Raw genomic sequence first — 24,985 nt, 5'->3', positions numbered from 1 at the left:
GGACCTAAAGCCACCCCACGGCCCGCTCCGCTCCTGGCAATGTCCGATTGCAGCAGCAGGAGGTCGATGACTGTCGTGCCCACCTCTTTCCAGGGACCCGGCTCCATTGTGGCATTCCGGATCAAGAGGAGGCGCACTCTGTGTTGCATCACCGGTGCTTGGTGCTCACACATATAGTCATATTGCATGAGTGGTGCGCAGGCACGTGCACAGATAGAGCCCTAGTGGTGCTCAAGCACCAGCCCTTTTTTCCCTGGATGAGAAAAGTGACCTTTTTTGCTGGAGACACATTTTTTCTTCATTATCGGTATTTAAGAATAGAAGTTACTCTCTCTGTCATCAATTCCACCCAAATGTGTTTGGATATCTGTCGGGGCATTTATTTGAGTTATTGTGAGAATTTCACCTCGACCTGCACCGCGGCGCTCACGAGGTCATGAGGGGAAATATTAGACTTCCGTGAAAACGTTATAAAGCCTCAGTCTGATATTTCCCGGCATGACCTCACTCTGGGTTAATAAGTAGTTATTACAAGTGTTGTTTTTTCTTGCGTTTACTCTTTTCAGCCGAGCGGTCGAGGTTAGTAAGTTGTTTATTATATGGCATTGTTTCGCTCCTATTGTTTTGTATATAAAAACAAATTGTAATATGTCATTTTGTTCAGCTCTCATGACACAATGTGTTTCAGGTGTTTCGTAGCAACCAGTTACTTAACTTCAAGTTACAGTGATCAAAAGAAAAATCATTTTGTCGATGGGTGCCCTTTATGGGGGGTTTGAGCACCTGCCCCCCAAAATGTCTGTGCACGTGCCTGGTGGTGCGTGAAGGAGAGGTACCGCAGGTCCTTCCTTCATGATGCTGCTGTCGGGCTCCACAACCAGTTCTGCTCCCAGAACACGCACAACTTTAGTTTTGTTTCACTCTGAATGTTTTGTTTGTTTTCTTGGAGCAAATCGGCTACAACTGCATTTTGTTGTGAACATGAACATTTGTGAAATTGAACTTTTTCAAAAAAGACCCACACAAAGCAGTAGAGGTTTTAAGGAGATATGTAGTCATAGTCCACATGTTGGGTAGTAAAGTAATTGACTTGTAATCATTTAATAAAGTAATATACTGCTTCTGTCCAAATACTATCATATAATGTGCATGATTTTGGTTCATTTATTGCTAATGCAGTTGTAAGAAAGTGTTTGTGTGTTAAATCTGTTTTGTATTTCACGGTATTTAAAGTACATGACTGGACTCCTCTGTTCTCATGTGGGTTCTCTTATTCTTATTACACAGAAACACAACTAAGGGAGTTACAACTTCAAGGACAATTTATTTAAAGTATTAGCTGCATACCTATGTGCAAAAGTATGAGCTCAAATTGTAATCTAGCTCCACCACAATGTCCATGCTAGTGTATGGAGACGTTTTTGATTATGTCATCATTCATACTCAAGTCCAAGTCTATGCAGTCCTAAATTGCCTTTTTTTCCATACAAAATTATTTCCCTGTGTGTTATTGTTAAATGGCATTTCATTCAGTCTAATAAGCACTCCTAAATCAATTAGTGAAAATGTCCCCTCTTTTTTATTCATCCCAAATATGACTATAAATAATTGAGTTCCTTAAAAGTACAGTACGACTTGTCAGTTCACAACAGTACACAAATAATAATAATTTAGTTATTTAGCTTTAACAATGTATATTCAGTCATTGGTGAGCAAAAGTGAAATGCTCTCAAGGAAAAAGACAAAAATAACAATGAAATATCAGAAGTGAAGGTGAACCATATTAGTTTGGCCACATGGTGGCAACATATACGGATTTAGTTGTCATCGTCGGCGTCATCAAATACATCAGCTACAGTCCTGTGGACGGAGAGACACACAGGTTACCGAAGTTTATTCATGCAACAAAAGGTTTCTGTCCAGTGTAAAGATGACTTACTTTTTTTGGGGGGGTCCAAAATGATGTATGTGTTGTGAATACTGTATTGGTTTATGTAGATATAAATGTGTACGGATGGGTGTATGTAAACTGTATAAAGACTGTGTAGATATAAAAATGAAAGGAAATTGAGAGCCATACAAGGGAGGGGGTGGGATGGGGAAAAGTTTGTGTAATATTTTTGTTTTGTTTTGTCTTGCTTTGTTTTCTCCTTGTTTTCATCTTATGATGTTAAAAAAAACCATCATCCTTGTGTGGTGTTTCTATAAGGTTATATATTTGTGTATTTTATTTTTGTAAAATAAGACTTTCAGTCTAACAAACTGTAAATGCTGGCTATTTCACCATTAATATCCTGTAAAAAAAATTTGTTATTAAAATATATATATATTTTTAATTACTTACTTGTAGATAGATCCAGTCACTTCATCAAGAAAACCCCCTGGTGAAAAAAAGACAAAGCAAGTGTGAGATGTGTCGGGGGGGGGGGGGGGGGGGGACGACACACAGACATCCTAATCCTTGACCTGTTATGTAATCGTAGCTTGTGCAACTCATTTGATATTCCATGTGTGGACATGTGTCTGAAGAAATAGGTGGGGTGACGAGACGCCGCTGATGACCGACATGACCAGGGGTCCCCAAACTTTTTCCTGTGAGGGCCACATAACTTTTCCCTTCTCTGATGGGGGCCGGGGTCAGTTTGTAACAGAGAAAGTGTGACGATCGCAGGGGTATAAACATTTATTGTTTTCCAGAAAGCCACACATAACCAAATATTAATAACTATTTCCGGGATCTTCACAGAAAAAAAAGTCAGGAAATAAATAACACTATTTATTCTCTTACCTAACCTTCTCGCCATTATTCCGTTCTATTTGACAGGGGCTAGGCTAGGATTTGCATGGCTAGACTAAAAAATAAAAAATAAAAATAAATCAGAATGCGTCTCTGCTATTGTTCAGGGGGCCGGGCCAAATGTGGAGGCGGTCCTGTAGCCGGCCTGCGCGCCTTAGTTTGGGGAGCACTGGACATGTCCTTAGTGGACTTTAGCCAAACATGATGGATTCTAGAGGCCCGGGGCGGTGGGGTGAGAGACGGCCTCGTCCGATCATCTCTCTCCGCTTCAGCAGATCAAACACAGCTATTATTCTATTATTATTATTCGACTGGGCTTCTGTGTGTAACACCCTGTTCTGTTTCTCCTGTGTTCCGTGTCTCCTATGTCTCCTCTGTGTCTCCTCTGTGTCTTCTCTGTCTTAATTGTTTAATTCCCTTCACCTGCCCTCAGCCACTCTTGTCTCGTTAGTCTGATGTCGTACACCTGTTTCCCCCCCTATATATTGTGTCAGTCTCCCTTGTCTGCTGTCGGATTGTCGTCTCTAGTTCCGTGTCCTTTCCCCGTCGGCCTGTCCGTGTTCCTGGTTCTGCCTGTTTGACCCTGCCTGCCCCGAACCTGGATTCTCTGCCTGCCCCGTTTGGACCTTGTTTTTTTGTAAACTGTTTTGCCTCATTAAAGAGTGCTTTTTTGTTATTTATATTGCATCCAGGCTGTCTCTCTGCGCCTGAGCCTCACCCCGTCACAAAGACCTGACACTGTGAATGTATGAAGACGGAGATGTTAGGCTGAACGACAGCAGTCATTTCTGACTAGACGAGAGATTCCTGTTCCATTCATCGATGTTTCACGACTAGTTTGTACTCGGCTCATAGTTGGTTCCTTGTAATCTTGTTCCTGTGATAAACTGTAATAAGACAACTGTGCTTAAGATACTTTTGATTTCTCACAGGGTAAAGGAACATTCATTTCCACCACAAGCTGGACCCTCCATCATCTAACCTTTCTCATCAGAGGCAGAACTGTTGGCATGTTGTTGGTATAACACTGCTGACGTAGAAATCTAAGATTTACCATTTCATGGATTCAAATAGTACTTTTAAGGTAACGTTCCCAGATGAGACTGCACGACTCCCAGTGGCGGGTCAAATCCAAACTCAAGACGTGGTGGGACGAGCTCCCCGTTGCCCGTTCCCATCACAATCTTTCTGCGTGTATTTGTAAATCGAATATATTTGTGAATTCTTCCGTGCGCATTTGTGAATCTTTATCTTTGCATTTCTGAGTCTCTGTGTGCATTTGCAATTATTGAGATTGATCTGAGCCCATGTTTATCATTCAATACTGTGAACATGTTTGAGGTTTTTAGTCTAGCTGCCCTGCATTTACTCACCGGGTTGGCAAACCGTTTGGCAAGCAGGACACACATGGCAGAAACTACACATCTGTGAACAAGGAGTTATTAATACAAGCTTCCAAGTTAAAACATTTCAATATGATGTTGGTGAATGATTTGTGTCTGTCTGAAACGAGGCTTTGTACTCCTGTGTGGTCGAGGAATTTTTAAGTCAGATGGAAAAGTGAAAGCTGTATTGTGATTAATAAAGAGGGTTATCCACAGTACAAATGCCTACATAACTCGTGAAAGAGATTTGTTTTTATGACTAGGCCGGTCATAATAACATGCACTGGAACTGGTCATAATAGTGTGCACTGGAACTGGTCATGATAGTGTGCACTGGAACTGGTCATAATAACATGCACTGGAACTGGTCATAAAAGTGTGCACTAGAACTGGTCATAAAAGTGTGCACTAGAACTGGTCATAATAGTGTGCAATGGAACTGGTCATAAAAACATGCACTGGAACTGGTCATAATAGTGTGCACTAGAACTGGTCATAATAGTGTGCAATGGAACTGGTCATAATAGTGTGCAATAGAACTGTTTATAATAGTGTGCAATAGAACTGGTTATAATAACATGCACTAGAACTGGTCATAATAGTGTGCACTAGAACTGGTCATAATAGTGTGCAATGGAACTGGTTATAATAGTGTGCAATAGAACTGGTTATAATAACATGCACTAGAACTGGTCATAATAGTGTGCACTGGAATTGGTCATAAAAGTGTGCACTAGAACTGGTCATAATAGTGTGCACTAGAACTGGTCACAATAGTGTGCACTAGAACTGGTCATAATAATGTGCAATGGAACTGGTTATAGTAACATGCACTCGAACTGGTCATAATAGTGTGCAATGGAACTGGTCATAATAGTGTGCAATGGAACTGGTCATAATAGTGTGCACTGGAACTGGTCATAATAACATGCAGTAGAACTGGTCATAATAGTGTGCAATGGAACTGGTCATAATAACATGCACTAGAACTGGTCATAATAGTGTGCACTAGAACTGGTCATAATAGTGTGCAATGGAACTGGTCATAATAACATGCACTAGAACTGGTCATAATAGTGTGCAATGGAACTGGTCATAATAGTGTGGAATGGAACTGGTCATAATAACATGTACTAGAACTGGTCATAATAGTGTGCAATGGAACTGGTCATAATAACATGTACTAGAACTGGTCATAATAGTGTGCAAGGGAACTGGTTATAATAACATGCACTGGAACTGGTCATAAAAGTGTGCACTAGAACTGGTCATAATAGTGTGGAATGGAACTGGTCATAATAGTGTGCAATGGAACTGGTCATAATAGTGTGCAATGGAACTGGTTATAATAACATGCACTAGAACTGGTCATAATAGTGTGCACTGGAACTGGTCATAATAGTGTGCACTGGTACTGGTCATAATAGTGTGCACTGGAACTGGTCATAATAGTGTGCACTAGAACTGGTCACAATAGTGTGCACTGGAACTGGTCATAATAGTGTGCACTGGAACTGGTCACAATAGTGTGCACTAGAACTGGTCACAATAGTGTGCACTGGAACTGGTCATAATAGTGTGCACTGGAACTGGTCACAATAGTGTGCACTAGAACTGGTCACAATAGTGTGCACTGGAACTGGTCATAATAGTGTGCACTGGAACTGGTCATAATAGTGTGCACTGGAACTGGTCATAATAGTGTGCACTAGAACTGGTCACAATAGTGTGCACTGGAACTGGTCATAATAGTGTGCACTGGAACTGGTCATAATAGTGTGCACTGGAACTGGTCACAATAGTGTGCACTGGAACTGGTCACAATAGTGTGCACTAGAACTGGTTACAATAGTGTGCACTGGAACTGGTCATAATAGTGTGCACTGGAACTGGTCACAATAGTGTGCACTGGAACTGGTCATAATAGTGTGCACTGGAACTGGTCATAATAGTGTGCACTAGAACTGGTCACAATAGTGTGCACTGGAACTGGTCACAATAGTGTGCACTGGAACTGGTCACAATAGTGTGCACTGGAACTGGTCATAATAGTGTGCACTGGAACTGGTCACAATAGTGTGCACTGGAACTGGTCATAATAACATGCACTAGAACTGGTCATAATAACATGCACTAGAACTGGTCATAATAGTGTGCACTGGAACTGGTCATAATAGTGTGCACTGGAACTGGTCATAATAGTGTGCACTGGGGGCCAGTCATAATAACATGCACTGGGGGCCAGTCATAATAACGTGCACTGGAACTAGTCTTTAATATTTACCCTAACCTTAGAGACACTGTATACACTTTCATTTTTACACTTTCATTTGTATTTAATATTTTACATTTTCATTTCTTTTATTATTTCAATCCTCAAATGTAATATGTCCTGCTATTTTATTGTATTTTATATTTGTAAAAATGTGTTGCTGCTGCAACAATAAATCTAGTCTAGTGGTCATAATAGTGTGCACTGGAACTGGTCGTAATAACATGCACAACCTTATGAGATGTATTTTCTCACCTTGCAGTCATCGCAGTGTTCAGACTTGTCTCCCTCTTTACAAGGACATTTATCACAGCTGTCACAGTGCTGTGAGAACAGACATTTAGTTAGACATCTGGAAGAGTTAGAAAGGATGGTACATAAAAGAACGACAGAGGGGACATGTGTTGAGGGGAGGATGGATGTACATATATGTGCTACATCCATTTCAATGCATCATGAAACAGATGTCAGCTGTTCTTTAGCACAGGCAGTTGCCAGCGCTACATTATTATATTTTATTTAGGATTTCCCATCACTCCATTTTGTGAAGCTCTCTAGTTTTCTGACATTTTTTTCAGACCTACCTCACAGAATTCACAATATGAGCACACAGAGCCCTTGTGATAAGTCCCATCATTGTCGTCATCATCATCGTCATCGTCGTCATCGTCATCGTCATCATCGTCGTCATCATCATCATCGTCATCATCATCGTCGTCATCATCGTCACCTGTACATTATATTGATAATAAATTAGCTTTAAACAAAAATTCGTGAAAAGATCATACAATAATGCTCATGTTACACCGTTGTGATAGTATAAACATTTATTAATTGGGTATACAATACCGTTCAAAAGTTTGGGGTCACTTAGAAATGTCTTTATTTTTCAAAGAAAAGCACTGTTTTTTCAATAAAGATAACATTAATCAAAAATACACACTATACATTGTTAATGTGGTAAATGACTATTCTAGGTGGAAACGTCTGGTTTCTAATGAAATATCTCCAGAGGTGTATAGAGGCCCATTTCCATCAACGATCACTCCAGTGTTCTAATGGTACATTGTGTTTGCTAATCGCCTTAGAAGACTAATGTCTGATTAGTAAACCCTTGTGTAATTATGTTAGCACAGCTGAAAACAGTTATGCTGGTGATATAAGCTATACAACTGGCCTTCCTTTGAGCTTGAAGTTTGAAGAACAAAATGAATACTTCAAATATTAATCATTATTTCTCACCTTGTCAATGTCTTGACTATATTTTCTATTCAATTTTCAATTCATTTGATAAATAAAAGTGAGTTTTCATGGAAGACACAAAATTGTCTGGATGACCCCAAACTTTTGAACCGTAATGTATATATATAGATTTTTTTAAGTTTATGAGGAACATAAAAATATATATTTTTAAATCATCAGAATCAATTCATATTGAGGGAAATATGATTTTTTTGGGGGGGTCTTCTTTAATTTACTTTTACAAATTATATATATATTTATATTTATATATACATATATATATATATACAGTATATATATAAATAAATAAAAGAAGAACCCCCTCCCTGAAATAAACAAATGCAGTGCAATCCACAAACAAATAGACAAGTCCACATAGAAATGCATAAATATATCTGTGACATTTCTTTTACATTTCTATAAATTGTAATTTATTTCCGTTTGCATTGGAAAGTATCTGTAAATTGTTCTTTGTGCATTTGTACATTGAATATATTTGTGAATTGTTCTGTGCTCGTTGTGAATCTTCCTGTTTTTAATTTGTGAGTCACTCTGCATTTGCAATTATTGAAACTGATCTGACCTCCTGTATATATGCTACTTTCAAAATGGCGTCGGGCAAACCTGTTGGGAATAGGTTCATATCTTGTGTCAACTTTACATGAGGGGCGAAGAGTTAGAGGAAGGATGCTTATGGGCGAGTTAACACTTTAGTGACTACAAATCACCTGTAACACATGGCATAGTGTTACACATGACAGTGTGTTACACATGGCAGTGTGTTACACATGACAGTGTGTTACACATGACATTGTGTTACACATGGCAGTGTGTTACACATGGCAGTGTGTTACACATGGCAGTGTGTTACACATGACATTGTGTTACACATGGCAGTGTGTTACACATGACAGTGTGTTACACATGACATTGTGTTACACATGACAGTGTGTTACACATGACATTGTGTTACACATGACAGTGTGTTACACATGACATTGTGTTACACATGGCAGTGTGTTACACATGACATTGTGTTACACATGACATTGTGTTACACATGACATTGTGTTACACATGACAGTATGTTACACATGACAGTGTGTTACACATGACATTGTGTTACACATGACATTGTGTTACACATGGCAGTGTGTAACACCTCATTACATTGTCATTTTTTTAAAGCACTAATTCAAATAGACACAGCAAGAATATTACAACAAATTGATTGACAAAGTGATGAATTATTAAAATGATATAGAATAAAAGACTACAGTATACCTCTGGGGTCTGCAGGATTACGGTTAGGCTGCATTTTAATGTTAAAATTGGTGAGATACTTTAAACTATATGGCATACTGTCAGGTTTATACATTATAATATCACATTATAATAGTGACATATTGGACATACACGGATGAGATTGGTTTGGTGTCAAATATGAATTTAGAAGTAAATACAGCTATTTATTGTATTTGTGGAATAGTAATCAAAGTGGCAAAGGAGGGGGAAATGAACTTTTACAATACAAATACATTGCAAATTACTTTTTTGACACAATCAGAACATGATTTCTTTAATTTTCAGGAATCTTAATTACACTTTGGAAGTCATTTTTTCAATAATTTTGTTTTTATTGTCTATCACATTTTGAGAGATTGACTTTGTTGATGAGTTTGTCCTTCAATCAACAAAGAAAATGTTTCATCCAGATGTTAAAATCTGTGTCTAATTGAGACTGCAGTTATATTACAACGGTGCCCAACATGTATAATCCCCCCGGACACACATTCATAAATAATAGAACATGCTGTGGTCAGAACATACTGTATACTCACAGGTTTCAAATGTCTGGACTTCACCATTCTGGTCCTCAAACAGGTAATATGACCCAAACACATGTTTACAGGCTTTTGATCAAAGTAATAATGCTCTCCATGCATTTATTTATTTTAAAAAGTATTTGATAACAGATTAGAAATTAAGGCATTTTATGATCATTTGATTTATTTAATGAATGAAAGTAGGGTTTAAGACATAAATGGATCGTGGTGATTGTCATATTTTCCACAAATGAATGTTCACAGTTGTCACAAAATATTTGACAAAAAAGCAAACAACCATTTCATCTCTTGACATTTTAATATTAGACGGAGCTTTAACTCTTTTATTTATCGTCCTCTATTGAAAGAGACATTTATCTCTTTTCCCAAACACTCTCTCCCTAAAGGTCGAAAAAAAAATCATCATCCACTATTCCAACATTTCATAACAAATGAAGAGTTTTCAGCTTAGTTTCACAAATGAGTAAAATATTTGTATTGAATTACATCAGTGCTAAATAAGCATTGACTAGTAAGGGGGAAATTACATAAAGCTCAAAACAAATAGTCATCATTAATATAAGCTTCTGACATCTGCATGTTTTAGAAAATAAAAAGAGGTATGCTTGTTACACTGTTCATAGATACATTGAAAGTTATTATATTATCTTATCTGGGTTTAGCAAAGTTTACAAGTGCACACGCCAGACTTTTAAAAAACTGTATTGTGTGCATCACATGGCTCTTTAACAGACAGCGGCATAAATGCTCCACAGAGAAAGAAAGAGATTGAGTGATATGGAGAAAGAGAGAAACTTGATATCTTTGTATTTGTTTTATCTCCTGGCTCTGTAGCACTCGGAGATTCTTTTTGAATGACAATTATTTAATAATTATACACTTTTAAACTAAGTTAATTTAGGTTGTGGCCCTCCTGCACCTCCCTTCGCGCTTTTTTCTCCCCACTGTCCGTTTCTCTAACACCCCCCCCCCCCCCCCACCCCTAAATCACTGTCTCTCTTTCTTTCTCTGTAGGTTCACATAAATACACAAATGCAGGTCAATCTGATCTCAAAACAAATGAGAAAGGAAGATCCTAGTGGAGGAACCATTCTTTCAGACGAAACACAAATCAAAAGATCTCAGATTATTGACCCCATTGACTGATTTCCAAGCCGAGCTCGGTTTGTGTGAAGTAGTGTTTTTGTTCTTTCTCTCTCTCAAATCAACGCGTCTGCAGTCCCCAAGTTCATATCTAGTGTACTGTACGAAGGACTTCGGACAGTTGGACTTCAGATGGGCCAGTTCAATTTCCCCAGAGTGCTCATAACTCTAGTTAAGCAGGGAGAAGAACACAGTGTCAGAGACAGCAAGGGTGATTGACAGCTGGAAAAGGTGTGCAGGAGGGATTCTGATTACCTATGAGCTTTGAGACATTAAAATAAGAACTGACAGAGATGATAAGGTTGTAGGAATGTCAACGAAAGGGGAGTGGCTCTTAGCTCCTCCCCTTTTGTATATATATATATATCATTATAATGATATATATATATATATCTTTGTATTGTCCTATAATGTACGTGCACACATTTGTACCTGAAACACATCACCAACTGAATTTCAAAGCATCAGCCATAACTAACACTTTAAATGAAACACTAAATTAATTAATTAATTAAATTAATCTGGAACCTAGCATTTATATCTGTACTGTGTTTGAATAGCCAATCGAAGCCTGGAACAAACAGTATAGCGTGGCTTCATTCACTGGAGGCGGATGATTTACTGAAGGCGGATGCTTTACTGAAGGCGGATGCTTTGAGGAAGGTGGATGCTTTGAGCATACGCAGTTTGTAATGGGCTTCAGGTGCAGTCATCTACATATATGCGAACACAGACAGAGAGATATGAAAACATTGAAACTATTTCATATTTTAATGGACTGACCTTCATGATCGTCATCATCATCGTCGTCATCATCATCGTCGTCATCATCATCATCATCATCATCATCATCATCATCATCGTCATCATCATCATCATCATCGTCGTCATCGTCGTCATCATCATCGTCGTCATCATCGTCATCATCATCGTCGTCGTCATCATCGTCGTCATCATCATCATCGTCATCGTCGTCATCATCGTCGTCGTCGTCATCGTCATCATCGTCGTCATCGTCATCATCATCATTGTCGTCATCGTCGTCGTCATCATCGTCATCATCGTCGTCGTCATCGTCGTCATCGTCGTCGTCGTCGTCGTCAGCCATCAGACCTTGCTCGTGGCGCAGCGGCAGGTCCTGGGCCTTGACGCCGGGAGCCAACGGGGTGTGGAAGCTGCAAAGCAGCGCCAGCAATACTGCTAGAATCAAACTTCTCAACGAGGCCATGTTCAGAGCCGGGACCGGGCCAGCTAATGAGGAATTATTCTGGAATCACTGCAGGAGTCCAGCACTGCAGCTCGTTTTGCCTGTTTGTCCTACAAACACACAACTTCACAATTTCAGACACACTTTAGACGGATTTAGGAAATGGACATCAATTTTAATGGAATCCTTTAGACCGGGTCCAGTGCAAAGAAGATATTCCAAGCTGTGAGATCCAGACACTTGTACCCAAGTCCTGAAAAAATGATCCTTACAAAATCAGGTGTCCTCCCTCGGAATCTGGGACCACAAAGAGATGGGGTTTCTTTTAGTCGAGTCCAGCACCTGTGTATCAGTTAAGACTTTTGCAATAAGAGACTCGGAGCAGAGCTGTCAGTAACTGGTCAATGCCGGAGACACAGACCGGACTAATGTGAGCACGACGGAAAAAGAGTGAGACCAACCTATGGGGTAAGCTGAGAGGAAAGGGGGGCAGTCAAGGCTGACTGACAGGGGCAAATGCTGGTGGGCAGGCCTGCACTATCCATAAGTTAACTGACTGAGAGAAGAGGGGAGCGATTGGAGGGGGGTATAAGGAACGAGTGGCGCATGCTTCCTTTGCCATCATCATCAAATATTCAAGTTTAACTTTAGAACAAGTTCACTTTAAAGGGGACCAGAGAAGAATTTTTGCCCAAGCAACGATGACCAAGTTAGCTGAACATTTCCCCCACTAGCAGCAGGGTATAGCAATGTTGGCCGATCCTTTGGGAGGGTAAGTTTGCTGTGTTCCAGAGTGAGGTATCTCAAGAAGTAACCAGTCAGAGTTCTGTGGCATTTGGTGTAGATATTTCGACACTTTTCCCAAACTTTTGGGGACCCACTTTTTTTAAACCGATAAACCGGTATGACACAATTCCCAATGGGCCTTATCTACATTGCAAGTTTGAGTGTAAATTAAGGATCCTAACAATTTTTTTAACTAACATTTCAGCAGAACTTTATATTATCTTGAAGAGTTAAAACCAGAGGAGATAGACAATTAATAAATCCAGATATTATAAATGAGACAGAATAAATGCATTTATTAAGAGTTAACAGGCTCTTGAAGTTATGCTTGCATTTCATATTAGATTCAAAGTTAGGTACCATTATTCAAAGCCATACAAACATTCAGTCTCCCTTGTGTTGGTCAGAGGTCTACTGCAGATATATATATTATGAAGTAAAAGTTCTGCAGATATATTTACCAAATTTTATCAAATCTCCTTAGAGTCTTTAGCAATGACTGCTCTCCAGTCCAGCATTTCCCTCAACCCTCCAACAAGGTATTTATTTGGATTTCAATGACTTTTCCTGAGGTATTCATGGTTTAAGAGGATGCCCCTCATACTTTTTTGTGACCCCTTGAATGTGACCCACCTAATCACATTGTTGCTCCTCATAAGACCATCCTTTCCATTTTGAAAGCAAGAATGTTTCCCAAATGGAAAGCATGGCCATGGTCATTCTCAAGTGAAAACACCTAAACATGCAAGATGTCCAGCTCTAAGGACACATCGTCATTAAAGGTAAGATTGATTGCTCATCGGTGATGGCATGTTATAACTCTGGAAGCTAAGACAGACTGCTCCACAACCATCCACTACCCTGACTTCATGTAAAGTGTCATCCAACCATGCCTTAAGGCTAAAGTATTTATAGCTGCTCCAAATGGACTGCTGTCTGGGAGAGGGGCAACACATATCCATGGATCCAATGGGGATAACATTTCTCTCAATAAAAGGCCCTCCTTGAACATATAGAAAGTGCAGAAGAATTAGAAGTTTTTTGTTCCATTTCATACACCTGGCCAGTCCCCGTGGGAGGTGTGTGTCAATGTCAGATTGTCTGTTTCGCAAACCAGTCACTCAAACTGTTGGACAATACAGATTAGCTTCATCCACTATCTAGTCTCAATATTCATATTGTTTGACAACTGAAAAATTACTTTTTACAAAGGACAGACTCCATTGCTACCTACTTTAGGTCAGCTTACTCTACTCCCTACATTGATGTTCAATGCTAGTATTGACCATTCATGGTGGGTTGCAAAATCATTCAAAGGGAGTTTATTCCGAGAGACACTGACCTGAGATATCGCACGATCTAAAAAGCAGATTCACATGCAATTTGCGTGATTTCCCCTCCCCCTGAATCCGTTAATCCATTTCGATGTCCCTATGACCTTTCACTGCCCTAAGGACAAACACTTAGCTTAGGCATAGATAAACCATCACTTTGATCTGCATTCTCTCCAACATAGTCCCTGAGTTAGGGTAACTAACCCTAAGCCTAACCCTAAACCTAACCCTACCCTTACACTAACCCTAACCCTACCTCTAACCCTATCCTAACACTAACCCTAACCCTAACCCTACCCTAACCCTATTCCTAACCCTACCCTAACCCTAACCCTTGTCCGAGTTGTAATGAACATTGCAGCAAGTAAGTCTTGTTGTTCTGAGTTTGTACTCATGGTTGAATGCACTTGTTGTAAGTCGCTTTGGATAAAAGCGTTAGCTTAAACACATGTAATGTCATGTAAAAGTAGATGCCACCAGTGAGGCATCTGACTTTGGGCTTCATAATCATTATTCTGAGCTTCTGGACCATTGTTAAAAAATATATTTTTACAAATTCTGTCCAATACCTCTCGTATCGCCACCATGCTGATGCAGCCAGAGTGTATGCACGACCAAGGGTATTGGCTAGACACTGATCTCTAGCCCATCTTTTTGCCAGTCCCTCCCCCTATGTGCTTCCCCCAAAATAAATGGATTTGTGCAAGGGAGGAGTTGACAACCACTCTATTTAAAACCACACACTGACAGAGTCAGTGTAATGTGAGCCTCTCTGGCTCTGTTTGTGTGGGACCATCACAGTATTCCACCCCCCTGTCAATTCTCACCTACACGTACACGAAGGAAGAGGTCAATGGCAGAAACCTCTGAAATCCACCCCCTAAACCAAACGTGCACTTTCTGTACATTCTTTAACATGATTGCTGAAGCATTCTCACTCCATTAACTCCATTTGGTACACACACGTTACTTTTTAAATCAAGCTGGAAAAATGCCGCCGCTGTAATTTGAATGAATTCTGTATCATTTGGGTCAGTTCCTATCAAGGTTTGGCAAAGGTCTCCCTCAAATTGTAAAAAGCAGTCCTGGTTGAATAAATAGACACGTCATTTACAAGTACTGGAACATGTCACAGCCCAGATTCTAAATTCCGCTGGGCCAGGAATAAAATGAAGACTTGTGAGCTGTTAGTTATTTGCTCTAGAATTTCATCTTGTCTCTCAATCAAATAAAAGAGGGGGAGACTTTGCCTTGTATTATAACTCACATCACCACCAATATGAGTCACTATTTCAAGCTCTAGGTAATCATAATCCTTGAGAACTTGTCGCTAATGAAGTTTCTAATGGTGATAGACTAGTGGCAGTGAGAAACAGCTGAGTTGGAAAGAGCAGGGGACCAAATGAGAGAGGAGATCAGATCGAGATGAAGACTGCAAAGTGGCTGAAAGTGGAGATGAGCTCCGACATGCCAAAGACATTTCTACTCTCTCACTTTGGACTACCGACTGCCTGCATTGACCCACATGACCCATTTAGTTAACACGCTCTACTGTTTAATTCCTCCTCTCCGTGCAGTCTCAAAGAGATTCAGTTTGGAATAATAGCACATGCCTATCTGACATTTAGCCTGTCAGCTTGGGCCAGATGTTGACATCTGACTAAAGACCTTAACACGGCACCTCTTTTAACCCTTTACATGTCTGGTTAAAAAGAAGAAAAAAATGCTCGGTGTTATTTATGGTGTGGGACAGGGTGTTGTGAGGTGAAGAGATGGCAGCAAGTGCCCTCCTTTGGTCCATTCGTCAACCAGATCCGACACACACCAGCAGGACTCATTTGCCTCTGTGGATCTGCTGCAACCGAAGCTCTTTCCATGTAAGGGCTGTCTAAAGTAGGAAATCACTTTCCACGATACAGTTACCTAAAGGGACTGGTGTGGGTGTGTGTGCCTGTGTGTGTGTGTGTGTGTGTGTGTGTCCATAAAGGAGCATGGAGATTCATTTAAAGCTCATATTTAGTGCTGACTGACAATGGCTAAATAAATTCCCGCCACACATCGTATTTCTCACGCTGAAAAAAAACTCTCGGCTATTTAATGTTTTAATGTGCTGCAGCGCGCAAACATGAGCTGGCCGCGCTGCCCTCACCGTGGAGGAATCAAGCGCTCCCCTGGAGTTCTGCTGTGAGGAGCCACTTATCAGCCAATCAAACAAGAGGAATGGGCTACACAATAGCCAATCAGAAAAAAAACGTATCTGGGTAAGATTTAATCCAGCAACCAATGAAAGTAAAGCATCCTGGAATTGCGCGCGACTGATATCCGAAAGTTTCGTTCTGGGGGTGATGATGGATATGTCACTCTTGCCTGTCTTCAAAACTTGAGAGCCCTGCATGTCACACACATCAAATCCATTCTTCCCGCCACCCCGGACCCTTTCCAGTTTGCATACCGTGCCAAACGGTCCACGGAGAATCCAATCTGCTCTGCTCTCCACCCAGCCCTCACCCACCTGGACACAAAAGACTCGTATGTGAGTATGTGAGGACCAATTTTTTTACCTTATATATGTTTCCTTCGGGCAATATTATCAGAAAACACTCCATAAACTTTCATTGTTATGCAGATGATACTCAACTATATCTATCGATCAAACCATAGGAGACCAACCAGCTCGCTAGACTACAAGCATGTCTTAAAGACATAAAAACATGGATGACCTGCAACTTCTTGATGTTAAACTCAGACAAAACTGAAGTAATTTTGACTTTGCTATGAGCACCTCATAGATCAATTATCTGGTGATGTGGTTTCTGTTGACGGCATTGCCCTGGCATCCAACACCACTGTAAAGAATCTCAACGTTATCTTTGATCGGGACTTGTCCTTTAACTCCCACGTGAAGAACATCTCAAGGACTGCATTCTTTCATCTACGTAATATTTCAAAAATCAGGCACATCTTGTCTCAAAAAGATGCAGAAAAGCTGGTTCACGCATTCGTTACTTCGAGACTGGATTACTGCAACTCCTTATTATCAGGCTGCTCTAATAAGTCTCTTAGGTCCCTCCAGTTGATCCAGAATGCTGCAGCTCGTGTTCTCACTAAAACTAAGAACAGAGATCACATCACTCCTGCACTAGCTGCTCTGCACTGGCTCCCAGTAAAATCAAGAATCGCTTTTAAAATTCTTCTCCTGACCTACAAAGCCTTGATTGGTGATGCACCATCATATCTTAAGGAGCTTGTAGTACCATATTACCCCACTAGAGAGCTGCCTCACTAAATGCGGGGCTACTTGTGGTTCCTAGAGTCTTAAAAAGTAGGAGGAGCCAGAGCCTTCAGGTATCAAGCTCCTCCTCTTTTATGGAACCAGCTTCACCTTCAGTCCTGGAGGCAGACACAGTCACCTCATGTAAGAGGAGTGTGGTGACTGATTTCTGTCCTCGGCCACTCGGCTGGGTGCGGGAGAAGATCTTGTTCCTGACTCACTTTAACAAAGAGATTCCAGGCCGTTTGTATCGTTGGGCGAGGTTCACGTTTAATTACAGTTCCCTACTGACAATACAACTGTGTATATATATATTAACTTCCTGGTCTCCCTCTGGTGTGTCTTGCTTGCTTGCGTCACCCACACATCATTACCTCTGTCAGTTGCACCTGTGCCCCATATATAAACTACCTGCCACCCTAATACACACTGCCCACCCGTGGTGAACCTGAGATAGACTCCACACTCAAACATATAATACACAGCCATAACTAATGGCTCCGACAAGTAGACTGAAGACTTTCCTCTTGATAGTTTTATAGTTAGGGCTGAATCAGGTTCACCTGGTCCAGACCTAGAGATGCTGCTATAGGCTGATAGGCTGCTGAGGGGCGTCTAGGATACACTGAGCACCTCTCTCCTCTTCTCTCTCTCCTTATGGATGAATTCTCATCCCTCCATCACACATTATTAACTCTCCTTCCTCCCCGGAGTCTTTGTGACTTCACGTCTCATAGGGTCCATCGGGCCTGGCTGGGTCTGATGCCTCCTGCCTGGTGGGTCGGCCTCTAATCCTTTCTGGATCGTGGTCCATTCCTTCTACTTATTATTCATGTATTTCTGTCATATTCATTGAATGTTTATGTCACTCTGTAATGATTCCTTCTGGTCACATGACATATATTCTTCTGTCCATCCTGGAGAGGGATCCTCCTCTGTTGCTCCCCTGAAGGTTTCTTCACTTCCTCCCCCTGAAAGTGTTTTTTTTATTTTTTGGGGAGTTGTTCTTGATCCGATGTGAGGTCAAAGGTCAAGGATGTCGTATGTCTTCAGATTGTAAAGCCCTTTGAGGCAAATTTGTAATGTGTGATATTGGGCTATATCAAATAAACTGAATTTAATTGAAATACTTAAAGAATCTCTATAAATTGAAAGCCACCGTTTTCGAAATGGAAGAATCCAAAAGTTTTAAGTGCACCTGGTGGATATACCTTGATTTAACATAACTAGGAAAAATCTGCTGTATCAAAATGCAACGATTACTATATTTATTTCAGCCTTTGCCTATACCTGCACCTGGGTCCTTTTTTAAAACCTCTGGATACAATGGTAATAAAATGAATTTAGAACCAAATACTTCAAGAGTAGGAAAAGGTAAATTGACATTGGATTACAACCTTGTTGGCCTTTGTATTCTTTCTTTGTCTGAACTCGACACAGTCCCCTCTTGGACGCAGATATAATGCTTTGAACGGTACAACATACATTTAGAGACAAACTGGTTTGGAGTTCGTTAACTCGTTGGTCAGGAGACAAATTGACTGATGGGACAACAGTGTGTTGTTTGAGAGATGACGAAGTGGAGCACCTTTTACTGAGCCATCCTCTCTCCATGGGCTTTAAATCCAGATGCTTATCATACAGTACAACACGTAACACCTCCATTGACTTTATATATTTATATATTCATCTATAGTCTGTTAGCTCAAACAGACATTTGGAATAGACACTTGAGTTTACTATCTGTTACTAATAGTCTATTACATACTATTAACTCATTGTCACCTTTAGTTGTCATTTTATTTGTCAAATATCCCATAATGACTCCTGGTCTTCAGCTTAGTTTAGATTTATACTGTTGTTAATAACTAGTTAATACACGTGGATAGGAACTATTTGAAACAGACATTCGTTCTGCCCTCGTTGATTTTATTGCTTTGTTTCTTTATTTTGAATATAGATTGAACTCTGGCTTCATGGGATTGACCAACAAAACTAGAAACATCTGACGAGCTGAAGGAAACTAAAGAGTTCTTATTCAGTGACCTTGTTCACATTTGAGCAATTTGATATATTGTTAATATAAAAAAGGTTTCAATGATATAAAAGCATTTAATCTCATACATAGTGATATGTGTATTCCTGAATCAATTTAGCAAACATATTCTGAAGGCAAACTGGTAACATCTGGGGATAAAAAAGGACTGTAGCCGACACCAATGTATGCTTGTTGTGAAAACAAATCATTAGCATATTATTTGTCCAAATTAAAATGCATCTCACAAACAACATACATACTGATTCTACAAAGTAAAATACATTACATGACTAGCAGAAGAGTGTAGTATAGTGTGTGTGTGTGTGTGTGTGTGTGTGGTCCTGGAGTTCAGGGGGTCAGCTTAGAGACAGTCGAGTCAGATCTACAGCCAAAGAAAAGAAAATTATTAATCCAAAATAGGATCCCCCAACAAGACAAAATATTAATTCTCAAGAACACAAAAACAATGCAAGCTGATCCAGATGCAACAGATACAGCACCACTTAAAGATTAGTATGTGTCTACAACACCTTACACTATCTCACAACATACTGTACTTATACAACATTTACATACAATCTTAAGGGTTTCGACCTATAGATAACATAAGGCGGAAAAACACTGCAGTTTTTTTCTAAAAAAAACAGTTTATTTTAATATGTTCGTATGAACTGGGGTTTCTAAACAGCATCGAGATATAGTTTCTGTAGATGGCATTGCCCTGGCATCCAACACCACTGTAAAGAATCTCGGCGTTATTATCGGGACTTTTCCTTTAACTCCCACGTAAAACAAATCTCAAGGTCTGCATTCTTTCATCGACATAACATTTAAGAAATCAGACATCTTAATTTTAAAAGATGCAGAAAAGCTGGTCAACGCATTCGTTACTTCTAGACTGGATTACTGCAACTCCTTATTATCAGGCTGCTCTAATAAGTCTCTTAGGTCCCTCCAGTTGATCCAGAATGCTGCAGCTCGTGTTCTCACTAAAACTAAGAAAAGAGATCACATCACTCCTGCACTAGCTGCTCTGTACTGGCTCCCCGTAAAATCAAGAATCACTTTTTAAATTATTTTCTTAACCTACAAAGACTTGATTGGTGATACTCCATCATAGCTACAGGAGCTTGTAGTACCATATTACCCCACTAGGGAGGTTATTGTACCCCACTAGGGAGGTTATAGCACCATAGTAACCCACTATGGAGGTTATAGCACCATAGTACCCTACTAGAGAGCTTATAGTACCATAGTACCCCAATAGATACCTTATAGTACCATATCGCCCCACCAGAGAGTTTATACTACCATATATATTACCCCCACTAGGGAAGTTATAGTCTACACAGAAGCCCGCTGTGCACCAACCACTTCACGTTTCGAACCAGTTTTCCCTGCTCAGCGACACACCCGCTGAGGAACACACCCTGGTTATCGGGAGCTCTATAGTCAGGAACGTGAAAATAGCGAAGCCGCGGACCAGAGTCGTGTGCCTCCCGGGGGCCAGAGCGGGCGACGTGGAGTCTTGTTTGAAGCTGCTGGCTAAGGACAAGCGGAGATACAGTCAGATTGTAATACACGCCGGTGGTAATGACGCCCGAGCCCGTCGGTCGGAAGTCACTAAAATTAATGTGGAATCGGTGTGTGCTTATGCCAAGACGTTGTCGGACACCGTAATTTTCTCTGGCCCTCTCCCAAATTTGCAGACAGACGAATTGTATAGCCGAATGTCGTCTTTCAACCGCTGGCTGTCGAGGTGGTGCCCAGCGAATAATGTGGGCTACGTAGACAACTGGAAGACTTTCTGGGAAAACCTGATCTGATGAGGAGAGACGGCATTCATCCCACGTTGGACGGAGCGTCTCATTTCTGCGAATATGACCAAGTTGATCACCGGACTTAATCCATGACAACCCAGGGTTCAGATCAGGAACCGGGAGCAGAGTTGTAGTTTAACACCCTTCTCTGCTCTTCCATTGGAGCAGTTACCCACCCATGACTTTAGAGTAGAGACTGTGTCTGTCCCACGGCCACTTCAATTAAATAAATCAAAAGTAAGCAGAAGAGGAGTCGTACACAATAACCTTATACAAGTTAACACCATTATTTCAGCAGTGCAACAAAGTAGGTCTATTAAATGTGGTCTCCTAAATATTCGATCTCTGTCATCTAAAGCTGTGTTACTAAATGATTTAATATCAGATAATCACATTGATTTATGTTGCCTAACTGAAACCTGGCTGAGCCATGAAGAATATGTCTGCCTGAATGAATCGACTCCTCAAAGTCATATTAATACTCACATTCCTCGAGGCACCGGTCGAGGAGGTGGAGTAGCAGCCATCTTTGAATCGAGCCTATTAATTAATCCTCAACCAAAATTACACTACACCTCATTTGAAAGCCTTGTTCTTAGTCTTTCACATCCAACCTGGAAAACACTACAGCCAATTCGATTTGTGATTCTGTACCGGCCACCAGGTCCATATTCAGAGTTTATATCAGAATTCTCAGAATTTATATCAAGTTTGGTTCTTAAAACCGATAAAGTTATTATTGTTGGAGATTTTAATATCCATGTGGATGTTGATAATGATTGCCTTAGTGCTGCATTCATCTCCTTGTTGGACTCGATTGGCTTCTGTCAGCGAGTACAGAAACCCACTCACAGCTTTGGCCACACGCTTGATCTTGTTCTTACTTATGGCGTTGACATTGAGCATTTGAACGTCTTCCCACAGAATCCTCTTCTGTCAGACCACAACCTCATAACTTTTGAATTTATACTACCGGAGTGTACTCCGTTAGTCAAAAGTTTCTACACCAGATGTCTAACTGACAGTGCTGTAGCTAAATTTAAAGAAGCGATTCCTTCTGCATTTGATTCGATACCACGTCTCAATATAACAGAGGACTCCTGGTCTAACTTTAGTCCGTCCCAGATTGATCATCTTGTTGACAGTGCCACAGGCTCTCTGAGAATGACACTGGACTCGATAGTCCCTCTGAAGAAGAAGACAGTGAGGAAGAGGAGGTTTGCTCCCTGGTATAACCCTCAGACCCGCAAACTGAAGCAAACGTCACGAAAGCTTGAACGCATATGGCGTTCAACTAATCTCGAAGAATCCCGCTTAATTTGGCGAGATAGTCTTAAAACATATAAGAAGGCCCTCCGTAATGCCAGAGCAGCCTATTACTCATCAGTAATAGAAAAAAATAAAAACAACCCCAGGTTTCTCTTCAGCACTGTAGCCAGGCTGACAGAGTCACAGCTCGGTGGAGCCGAGCATTCCTATAAACCTCAGTGGTAATGACTTCATGAACTTCTATAATGAAAAGATTTTAACTATTAGGGACAAGATTAATATTCTCTTGCCCATAACCAGTGCCAATCTGTCCTCAAGTGGAATGGCCTTGGAAACCGCTGTATGCCCTGGTGTATATTTGAGGCTTTTCTCCCATCAACCGTGACCAATTATCTTCAACGGTTTCTACTTCGAACATGTCTACCTGTCTCTTGGACCCCATCCCGACGAGGCTGCTTAAAGACGTTTTGCCTTTAATTGGCGGCTCTCTATTAGATATTATCAATGTGTCTCTGCTAACAGGCCACGTACCACACTCCTTCAAGGTGGCTGTTATTAAACCTCTCCTGAAGAAGCCCACTCTGGATCCAGAGGTGTTGGCTAACTACAGATCGATCTCTAACCTCCCCTTCCTCTCCAAGATCCTTGAGAAAGTGGTCGCAAATCAGTTGTGCGACTTTCTACATCATAATAGTTTATTTGAGAAATTTCAATCAGGATTTAGAAAACACCACAGCACCGAGACGGCACTGGTGAAAATTACAAATGACCTCTTAATGGCAGCAGATAAAGGACTCCTCTCTGTCCTGGTCTTGTTAGACCTTAGTGCTGCATTCGACACCATTGACCATGACATCCTGTTACAGAGACTGGAGCAGTCGATAGGCATTTCAGGCACGGCACTAATTTGGTTTAAATTCTACTTATCAGATCGATCTCAGTTTGTATTTGTAAACGATGACGCCTCGATAACCACCAACGTTAATCACGGAGTTCCACAAGGTTCTGTGCTTGGACCAATTTTATTTACCTTATACATGCTTCCTTTGGGCAATATTATCAGGAAACACTCCATAAACTTTCATTGTTATGCAGATGATACTCAACTATATTTATCGATAAAACCAGAGGAGAGCAACCAACTCGGTAAAATTCAAGCATGTCTTAAAGACATAAAAACATGGATGACCTGCAACTTCTTGATGTTAAACTCAGACAAAACCGAAGTAATTTTAATCGGCCCTGAGCACCTCAGAGATCAATTATCTGGTGATGTGGATTCTGTAGACGGCATTGCCCTGGCATCCAACACCACTGTAAAGAATCTTGGCGTTATCTTTGATCGGGACTTGTCCTTTAACTCCCACGTAAAGCAAATCTCAAGGACTGCATTCTTTCATCTACGTAATATTTCAAAAATCAGGCACATCTTGTCTCAAAAGATGCAGAAAAATTGGTTCACGCGTTACTTGAGACTGGATTACTGCAACTCCTTATTAGCAGGCTGCTCTAATAAATCTCTTAGGTCCCTCCAGTTGATCCAGAATGCTGCAGCTCGTGTTCTCACTAAAACTAAGAAAAGAGATCACATCACTCCTGCACTAGCTGCTCTGCACTGGCTCCCAGTAAAATCAAAAATCACTTTTAAAATTCTTCTCTTAACCTACAAAGCCTTGATTGGTGATGCTCCATCATATCTTAAGGAGCTTGTAGTACCATATTGCCCCACTAGAGAGCTACGCTCACTAAATGCGGGACTACTTGTAGTTCCTAGAGTCTTAAAAAGTAGAATGGGAGCCAGAGCCTTTAGTTATCAAGCTCCTCTTTTATGGAACCAGCTTCCAATTTCAGTCCGGGAGGCAGACACAGTCACCTTGTTTAAGAATAGACTGAAGACTTTCCTCTTTGACAGAGCTTATAGTTAGGGCTGAATCAGGTTCACCTGGTCCAGCCCCTTGATATGCTGCTATAGGCTTATAGCTGCCGGGGGACGTTTTAGGATGCACTGAGTACCTATCTCCTCTTTTTTTTTCTCTCCTTAAGGATGAATTGTCATCTCTCAATCACACGTTACTAACTCTGCTTTCTCCCCGGAGTCCTTTTGACTTCACGTCTCATGGGGTCATCGGACCCTATGAGACGGCATAGATCCTATCTGCCTGATGGATCATTGAGGTCTGGGTCGTGGAATTCCTGCTCCTGACTACGCCACTGTCCTGTTGAGACTCCGCCTACTGTTGAGACTCCGCCCACTCCTCCTCCCCACCGCCATCTGCCTGATGGATCGTGGAGGTCTCCATCGTGGAATATGCCTCCTATGAACTATTCATACACTCTGTCATATTCATTGAATGTATTTTAACTCTAAATCTGTCCTTCTGTACACATTACATCTATTGCATCTGTCCATCCTGGAGAGGGATCCTCCTCTGTTGCTCTCCTCCAGGTTTCTTCCCTTTTTTTCCCCCTGAAGGGTTATTTGGGAGTTTTTCCTGGTCCGATGTGAGGTTTTGGGGCAGGGATGTCTATGTGTACAGATTGTAAAGCACTCCGAGACAAATTTGTAATTTGTGA

At 40.8% G+C, this 24,985-nt stretch overlaps 2 protein-coding genes across 2 annotated transcripts in view; both read right to left on the bottom strand.

Annotated features, from left to right (window-relative positions):
* Window positions 1-1,300: 1,300 nt before the first annotated feature.
* LOC130189305 (secreted acidic protein 1A) lies at window positions 1,301-12,413 on the bottom strand. The gene is made up of 7 exons (XM_056408090.1): window positions 12,166-12,413; window positions 11,470-12,003; window positions 7,039-7,184; window positions 6,710-6,778; window positions 4,171-4,222; window positions 2,345-2,381; window positions 1,301-1,860 (listed from the first exon to the last, which is right to left on the bottom strand). Exons 2-7 carry the CDS (start codon window positions 11,912-11,914, stop codon window positions 1,818-1,820), a joined length of 792 nt encoding a protein of 263 aa, XP_056264065.1. The 5' UTR covers window positions 11,915-12,003; window positions 12,166-12,413; the 3' UTR covers window positions 1,301-1,817.
* Window positions 12,414-18,948: 6,535 nt separating this feature from the next.
* Window positions 18,949-24,985, bottom strand: part of LOC130188076 (transient receptor potential cation channel subfamily M member 4-like) — a 57,549-nt gene continuing 51,512 nt past the window's right edge. The window contains exon 28 of the mRNA XM_056406144.1: window positions 18,949-19,704. Within this exon, the coding sequence (XP_056262119.1) occupies window positions 19,671-19,704 (34 nt within the window). The 3' untranslated portion in view covers window positions 18,949-19,670. The remainder of the gene's footprint in view (window positions 19,705-24,985) is intronic.

The sequence above is a fragment of the Pseudoliparis swirei genome, chromosome 23 (genome assembly GCF_029220125.1).
Source record: "Pseudoliparis swirei isolate HS2019 ecotype Mariana Trench chromosome 23, NWPU_hadal_v1, whole genome shotgun sequence".
NCBI lineage: Eukaryota > Metazoa > Chordata > Actinopteri > Perciformes > Liparidae > Pseudoliparis > Pseudoliparis swirei.
This window is presented reverse-complemented; position numbering and strand designations above follow the sequence as displayed.